General features: G+C 41.5%; 1 protein-coding gene across 1 annotated transcript; it reads right to left on the bottom strand.

Moving 5' to 3' along the window:
• Window positions 1-2,288: 2,288 nt before the first annotated feature.
• Window positions 2,289-6,441, bottom strand: LOC103809960 (alpha-1-antitrypsin-like). Its single transcript, XM_009082834.1, has 4 exons — window positions 5,787-6,441; window positions 4,857-5,127; window positions 4,186-4,333; window positions 2,289-2,498 (listed from the first exon to the last, which is right to left on the bottom strand). Exons 1-4 carry the CDS (start codon window positions 6,439-6,441, stop codon window positions 2,289-2,291), a joined length of 1,284 nt encoding a protein of 427 aa, XP_009081082.1.
• Between the last annotated feature and the right edge of the window lie 2,182 nt (window positions 6,442-8,623).

Genomic DNA, 8,623 nt, shown 5'->3' with positions numbered 1-8,623 from the left:
ACTGTTTTCAATAAGAAAATCTCACAGTTCTGATAATAAGATAATTAAGAATTTTGCGACAGTTTCTATTTCAGATACATAATACTTACTACTAAACAATGACTGGGGTTGTTCCTGGGTTTCATTTTCCAGAACTGGGCAGAGGGGGAGGGAAGAAATGAGGTAATATGAACAGTTGCCTATTTACTCTCATTCTTGCCTTCCATCTAATGTGACCCAAATAGAGCACAGTTAACCACTCCCAAAGCAAGAGAGCAGTGACTGGGCAAGCTGTATTAGCAGCTGTGGATGAAGAGACTTGTAGTTTGGCAGCTCTGTGCAGAGCTGAAATCTTGGGCTGGGCTCCAGCAGCAGAAGTTTGCCCCTTCAAGCACTGCTGAAACAACTGATTTTATTTTCCTAGGAGAAAAAATGAGTTAGACAGGTAAAGCTGACTCAGATTTTCCATAAAGCATTTTTTGAGCATTGCTGGTTTTCTTTCTTTAAAATCTGGAGACAAGGGGATGATTATAGATAAAATATTTTGCATTAAGCAAGTCTTTAGGTCTCTGTGAATAGACTGGCTACAGAATGGGCTTTTTTTTTGCCTGTAGAACTGGGAAAAGGTCTGTGCTTTCTTACATGTAAGGCCTTACTATCTCTCACTGCAATACGCACACTATGGTTTTCTTCAAACTATATAATCTGTCACAGCTCTCTCAAACCAAACCACAACAGCAGAAGCATAGCAGCTCTGACCCAGCTTAGACAGAGGACAAAGCTCTCCAGAAGTGTCAGGAAGACCTGGCTTTCCTCAGGAGAAGATTTGATTCTAGCTCCTCTTCAGGAGGGAAGCAGAGCTGAGACTGGAAGCCCAGGGAGAAGGCAGTGTCACTCAGCTCAGGCTGCATGCAAGAAGTGCCCTCCAGCTCTTGATGCTGAGAGGACACTGTGAAGGAAGCCTAATGGCAGCTCCTGACAGTTCATTAGTACTGTCAAAGTGTTCCACCCATCCATTAAATTGCATTACCCACGGTGAATGTAATACAAGGACTGGGTTTCTAGATGTCATGTGTCTGTGCAGAGGTGCTGGCAGAGGGGGATACAGGGCAGGCTCTGTGAGGAGAGATTGGGGCTGTTCTGTGCTGGATATGGGCAGGTACAGCCTGTTCCAGATGGCTCCAACAGACCCACCACAGAACACTGCTGAGCCCCTCAGCCAAGGTAGTGACACCTCTGGAAAAGTGTATTTGAGAAAAAACTGTGTGGCAGCTGTGAGAGGGAGGACTTAAAATACAAGTGAGAGAAGCAGTCCTACAGACATCCAGGTCAATGCAGAAGGAAGGGGAGAACCTGTTTCAGGCACTAGAGCAGAGATTCACCTGCAGCCCCTGGAGAAGACCCTGGTGAGGTAGGCTGCTTCCTTGCAGCCCACAGAAGACTGTGGTGGAGCAGAAACCCACAGTCCTGCCCGTGGAGGACCCCAAGCCAGAGCAAGTGGATGTGTCCTAGAATGAATCTACAGCTCATGGAGAAACTTGCTTGGAGCAGGATCCTGGCAGGAACAAGGGTTGGAGCTGGTAGGAGGCAACTGTCAAGCTGGAAGGAAAAGGAGCACCCACTATCGAGGAGAGAAAAGTTTAACATGTCTATGTTCCTGTTTCCCTTCTTAGCCACTGAGCCCTGGAAGGGCTTCAAAGATGAAGGAGACTGACCACTGGAACAGGTTGCCCAGAGATGTTGTGGATTCTCCCTCACTGGAGGTATTCAAGAACTGCCTGGACTCAATCTGAGCCATGTGTTCCAGGATGGCCCTGCTTGAGTAGCAGGTTGGACCAGATGACCCACTGCAGTCCCTTCTAACCTAACTGAATCTGTGATTCTGAGACTTCACCTGGGATTCACAGTGGAATGAGAGGGAGGGAAAGGATGGTTTCTCAGCTGGAACAGATAGATTTGTGGTTTGTGAGCTGAGGACCTTATATGCCAGAAATGAGAGACACAGGAAGCTTCTGAGCCAGCAGCAGGAAGGTGTATTTGCATACAAAAAAACCCCTAACACCAGTGATAAGTGTACAGAAAATGTTTATTTGTTGAAGATTCCATGACTGCCTATTTGACCTGATTGTTTTTGCCAACATGGCTTACTCATGTTTTCATCCTACTGTTTGTTTCTAAATAAAGAACAACTTCATATAATATTTATTTATTTGTTAATTAGGGATCAGTTTTAGTCCCATTTTTGCAAAGAAGTGCCTGGGATGTGCACAAAGCCCCTTCTCTGCACTGGGGAATACAAGTGCTCTGGCCTAGTCTTCCTTAGAAGCTGGGTTCACAATTTTCCCCAGGAAGAGAATGCTGTTGGTGATTTTGTCAATAATAATCATTAGGAAGGGCTTGTTGAAGCTGATGTGAGGAGGAGGAGGAATCTCTATAGAGTATAGTGTCACTTCGATCACAGTCACTGCAGCAGCTTCTGTGCCATTCTCTCTAACATCCACCGCGGCCTTGTGAATTGCCTGCAAGGAAAGCAGAGATTACAATCTAGGTACAGAAGACAGAGAAGCAGTTAGGGAAAAACCTGTTTGCTTTAACAATGTGAGAAGGTAATTTTTGTAAGAAAGCACAGAATGAATCCAGAACTGGTGTTAAAAAAATACTCATGCCCAGCCTTTTCAGGACAAGCAAAGTTTGCTCTGAGTTAAGGGTGAGGGTTTTTTTAACACATTGTCAGAGTCAAACTTGGATGGTTGCAGAGACCGAACAACATAGAGAAAATTTATTGTTCTGCTGTTTCTCAAAGTAAGATTTTGTCCTTAGTATTGAAGACAGAAGAAGAAAGTTTTCATTTTGCATCAATTTCTGTGTACGCAAAAAAATTTTTTCTGCAAAGGCATAATAATGACAAGCTTTATAGAGTGCCTTTTTGTAACAGCCCACTGATATGACTTTGCAGGGCTTTCTATGGTAGGTATAGCAAATTAATATTTAGGAATTCATATAATTTTATTTCACTGTCTTTGATCAGTCCTGTTTTCTTCCTTCATTGTCTGTAACACATCTAAAATTTCCTCTCACGAGTCCCTGTCACCCTTCCTCTATTTGCTTGTCCTGTATCTATAACCCAGGTGTTTTCATATGTCATAAGACATTATTCAGTGTGAGGAATCACAAAATCATTAAATAATATATGATGGAAGGACCTCTAGAGGTCATCCAATGCAACCAACCACCCCACACTGCATCAACTCTGACACTAGATAAGGTTGCTCAGGATCTCATCCAGTCAGAGTTTGAGTATTTCCAACAATGGAAATTTCATAGCCTCTCAGAGTAACCCATCATAGTTTTTGATCACCCTCATGGAAGGGTTTTTTTTACAAAATATCTGATCAGAATGTTCCGTTTTCTATCTTGTGTGTGTTTCCCCTTGTTGTATCACTGTGCATCTGCAAGAAGAGTCTAGGTCCATCTTCCCTGCACCCTCATAGTAGAAATCTGTAGCCAGTGCTAAGAATCCTCCGCACCCCCAACTTTCACCTTCCTTTCTCCTGACTGAAGAACTCCAGGTCTTCCAGCCTCTCCTCATCCATCCAGTGCTCCAGCCGCACAGTCATACTTCTCACCCTCCACTGGACTCACTCTGCTCCAGTGTGTCCACATGTCCCTTGTATTAGGGAGCCCCAAACTGGATGTGTAGTACTCCAGAACAGAGGGGAAGGGTCACTATGACAAAAGGCATATATCCCTTGGGACACTAGATAAATCATTTTGTTTGTGAAATGAGGCTATCCCTGTCCCACAAGTCTGTTGTCCTTATAAATTCTGAGGTGCTCAGATAATGCAATAATGAAAGGTGAATATATAGTATAAAAAACACAATTCCCAAACTTATGTCATAACTATGACTCTTGTCATGCATTAATTATTCTACATCAGCTTTTGGTGAAATTATTCCTGTTATGCTTTCCAGTTGCTTTGTTCTTCAAATACTTTTGACTGAATTTGTAGGATCAATGTGCAGCAAACAATTCAATATTAAACTGTAGGAACAACAACCGTTTAATGCCTAATCTTTTCCTTCCTTTATTCCCATCAATGAGCCATGATTACACTCCAGGGTGGGATCAGCCTCTTTTGGGATAAAATCTGGATACAAGCAAGGCAGAAAAATCTCTTGATTACCATCCCTGTTTGCATACTTACTTTGGAAACCTTCAGGAGACTATTTTCTGCCACTCCAGAGAGGTCAGCCTGGTCACTGAACACCTCTGTCACGCCCATTTTCTCAAACAGATTCTTAACGTCATAGGAACCAGAGATAGAGAATTTTGGAAGGTCCAGGTAGATTTTTCTTTTCAGAAATAAACAAAAAATGTGAGTTTGTTATTGCAAGATCCCTTGATGCAATAGGTGTTGCAGATATACACCTATCCCAAAAACCCACAGAGCTAAGGCTCGACTTTCTAAGAGAGTGATATGTCCCATTTTAGAGAAACAGAACTTGAGGTACCTGTCCCACCAGCCACAATTTTATTAGTGGTGCAGGGACAGAGTGCTAGTTTATGAAAGTGACTGGCTGGCTATGCTTTGTACTGGATTCTTCCTACTGAAGGCAGTCTCCTGAGGGCAACATACCCATGTGCAAGATCCTCATAAGCGGTAGTATTCCCACTACTGTGACTGGGGGAGCTGAGGAGAGTGTTCCTCTCAGATACAAAATCACATGATACCTTGTCTGAGTTACAGGAACTAAGCAATTCTTGTTCCTCAGAGCTGTGCTTAGAAACTTATCGTGGCATCCTAAGCTTTACCTTTCCTGGATGAGTAGTTTTGGCCTGTGTAGTATTTAAACAAAGCCACAATTAAAATATCACCTTTTTTTGAGTGATTCCATCCAGTTAGACACAGTTTCTTTCAGCAGAGCATCTTCCACCTGTTTCATTGCCCCTTCATCAGGCAGAACAAACAATGAAGTAACATTTCCTTTGTATGGCATTTCTACTACCCAGCAAGACAACTTCTCATCCCTATGGATATTAAAGTCTTTGCTTTGGTGCATCATTTTGACCTTTACAGAATTCTTGGTATCCAAGAAGAAGTCATCCTCTCTCGTGGCCAAATTGCTGAAAGGTCTTTCCCAGGAACCTTTTGACAAAAGAATGAATATGGAATTTTAAAAAGGGCTAATAAAGGCACATCATATTAGTTGATGCTTTAAATACTGTATTTGAACTGTAAAGGCAGCAACAAGCCTGTCTCAGTTTAAGAGTGCTTGCTCCCTGGCCATGGAAAGAAGCTTTACATCATTTTAATGGTTTTAATAAAAGTTACTCAAGAAAATGATTGGTTGAGGGTTGCCACAGAACAGACGAGCCTTTCTCAGTTAAAGCAATGATAAAATCTTTCAGAGGCTCCAACTATACAAGCTTCAGACTTATTCTTTTCATGCAAGTGTCATCTGTGTTTGACCATGTCCTGCACAGCTAAATACCTGTGCCTTTCAACAAATGATCATAAGTTCCCATGCTCATACTTTCTGAATATTTACTGCTCTGATCCTGCCTTAAAATTGATGTGACATGGTTCAGAACTTCTATAGATTCTTCTATTTTTTCTTTATTTTTGGTCCCTCATATAGAAAGTGATTCTTCATAACAGACTTTGAAATATTTCCATATTGAATTTAAAACCAGGAGGACATGTTTTAAATTAGACAATAGGATATGTTCACAATGTGAAAAGAGTTATGTTTCTTAAAACTTTCAGAGCTTATGTAGCTTATGCTACCTATGTTTGTCACTCACCTTTAAAGAAAATGTAGTTAACCAGAACCATCACAGTCTCCGGATCAAGACTCTTAACTAAATCAACAATTTTGCTGTGTGTTTTTGTTTCAATGTACTTATTGATTTCCTTTACAGCCTCTGGAGAATTCTGGAAGTCACTAGAAATAGCTTCAGAATAGTAAAATTTTGTGACATCACGCAAAAATTTTTCAAGCAGTTGCAGCCGACCATCTATGAACAGGGCATTGCCCATGTTCAACTGGACGTCTCGGTGAGGGTCGTTCAACAGCTGGAGGACATGCTGAAATCCCTCATGGATCTCCTGCTCCTCCCTCTCTGTCAGGTTGAAAGCAAGGCCTTTGTGCAGCTGTCTGAGTGTGTTTGATCTGGCCCCCAGGGAGAGCATTGCAAAGGCAGTCGAGATGCTCAAAGGAGAGAAGAAAATATTCTTGTTGCCTGCCTCCTCTCTGACCTGCTTGTAAAACCTAAATGCAAAGTTGGAGTTGCTGGGGGCTATCTTGGTATGGGGCAAGTGTTCACCTTCAGCCTGGGAATGGTCTTGTGGGGAATGGAGTTTTTCTTGTTCCTGCTCCTCATCGTTGAGTTTGGACCCATGTGGACCCTGGGCTTGAAGTCCAAGGAGTAACAAACACAAATACAATGCAGACTTCATTGTCCTTCTGAACAGTTCTGTTAAGAAAGAACAGAGTAACTTTTAGACTTAGAGAGTTTTTTGTTTCTTGCATAAGAAGTTTTTGTATTTTAGATACTGATCCTCAGTGTCTAGATGTCAATTGTAAGAATTACTGTCCTATTTAGAAATACTCTTCTACTTGACCTCCTGGATTGTCAGTTTTCTTAGTCTGTGACCAATGAGCAAAGGAAGAAAGAGAATAATATGGCATTGCCAGGGAAGAATCATTGTAGTGTAAGCTCTTGTGAGGCAATTACCTGTGAAATAGTTCTTGCCTCTGACCAGCATGGCCTCAGTGCACTCTTAAGTACTTTGGAGTGCATGGCTGAGTTCATCTATTGGCACCCATATATTTGGTAAGTACTTTGGCAGATGGGCAAACTTTTGTTGATATGTTTCTGTAGTACCCATGGTCTTGTTATGACTTGGACTTTCAAATACTGCAGACTACAGTCAGTTATAGCTGTGAATAAAATCCACCTAAATGCTCAACTCTTGAACTCTTCATATCTTTCTGCCTTTTTTTGCAGCAGCTCTGACTCAAGACCTATATTATTTCAAAATATTATTTCAGCAAATTGAGGATGAATTGAGAAACTTTATTGACTCTATCTACTGCATATAAACAATCCATAAGGTTGCAAAGCCCAAGACTCAACAGCTCAGGAAAGCTACAATGGAATCTGCTTTGTAGTGTATGCATAATTCAATGACTTTTCCTCTCTTTCAATTAACCTAAGCAAGTTCTACATAACCCCACAGTCTCTCTTCTGCTCTTTTTGGGGGAAGAACTATGAAACATACTGGAGAAAAATGTTTTCCAGAAGAGTGCCTCACCTAAATTATATCAAAGGACAGAAACTCAAACCCATGAAGCAGGCAGTGGCCTGCAGGGAAATAGAGATGGTCTGAATATTGTTCATAGCAGCTATATACTTATTCTGAAGCATGGGATTTTGCCCCAGAATCTACCTCAGGATGTGTGTCTAATGCCAAGTTTAGGTCTTGCATCAAACTTTTCATGGGGAGTTGTTAATTTCAGCTTCCTCCTTTTCTTGCAGCCCTTTATGAAACACTGGAGATGTAAACTGTGGAAGTGTTGAGTATGGGAGCTGTGCTCAGCATGTCTAAAATACTGAATAAAAACACCAACCCGAGGTAAAAAGGCATTATAAAGGGTGGTAATTCATTTTGGTCAGGTAAGCACTCTTTTCATAATTCCTCAAATCTGCTTTTCAGAGAAACAGCTTTCTCTTCCACTCCACTTGGCTGCAAGTATCCTGGTCTTTAAGCCCACTGGTAAGGCAGTGATGCCCTGCATCAGCCTGAAATAGTCAGGACATTGAGATTGCAAATAAATTTACTCCTCCAGGAGCAGAGGCAAGGTTTTGTTGTTCACCTTGGTATTGACTGTTGAGTATTCATTTTGGATCTAATTTGCCAGTCATCCTGCTGCTATAGCTAGGAGCTGGATCACTGAATGAATCCTGCTTCAAACATTCAGATCATGCTTCCAGAAGCAAAAATAATTTCCAATTATTTTACAAAATGAATTCATGTCAGAATCAAATACTGTGCAATAAATTTCAGGGATCACATATAAAATAAATTCAAAGACTTCCAAAAAGATATAGTCTGGTACTTACCGTGCTGGACCTCTCACAGTGCTGCTTCCCTATTCTTTGTTTGCTGCTTAGTATTAGGTTAATGTTCACTGGTAAATATTAAACAGAGCAAATAAATTTATTTGCAAAGAAAAGATTGAGTAAGTTCTTTTTTTTTTCTGGATATCAAAAAGTCTTTTTTCTCATTGCACAGGCAGAATGATGCCAGCACCTAGGACTCTAATGGGAGAGAAAGACCATGGACTTGGCTGCTCTTGGGCTCAAACTAAACTGTGAGAGAAAGAACTTTGCAAGTTAGTCTGGCATAACTGTGTTAAATAAGTCTTAGAAAACAGAACATGAATAGACCTGGAAAGCTGAGGTAGGGCTAAAGCAATGGACACTATGCCCCACTGAACTTTGTGCACACACTGTCCTGATGCAACAATGCCATCTAATTGTGCAACCAAGGCAGCAGCAAGTTTGTTCAGGAACAGTTCAGTATCTCCATCCTGCCCTGCAGCACACACTGCAGGTATACCCTAACTGGCATTATT

This window comes from Acanthisitta chloris, unplaced genomic scaffold (genome assembly GCF_000695815.1).
Source record: "Acanthisitta chloris isolate BGI_N310 unplaced genomic scaffold, ASM69581v1 scaffold2139, whole genome shotgun sequence".
NCBI lineage: Eukaryota > Metazoa > Chordata > Aves > Passeriformes > Acanthisittidae > Acanthisitta > Acanthisitta chloris.
This window is presented reverse-complemented; position numbering and strand designations above follow the sequence as displayed.

Coding starts and splice junctions, on each gene's coding strand:
- LOC103809960 (XM_009082834.1), bottom strand. CDS start 6,441: ATGAAGTCTGCATTGTATTTGTGTTTGTTACTCCTTGGACTTCAAGCC. Junction 5,128..5,786: donor TAACTACATTTTCTTTAAAG/GTGAGTGACAAA, acceptor TTTTGTCAAAAG/GTTCCTGGGAAAGACCTTTC. Junction 4,334..4,856: donor ATGGAATCACTCAAAAAAAG/GTGATATTTTAA, acceptor ATTTCTGAAAAG/AAAAATCTACCTGGACCTTC.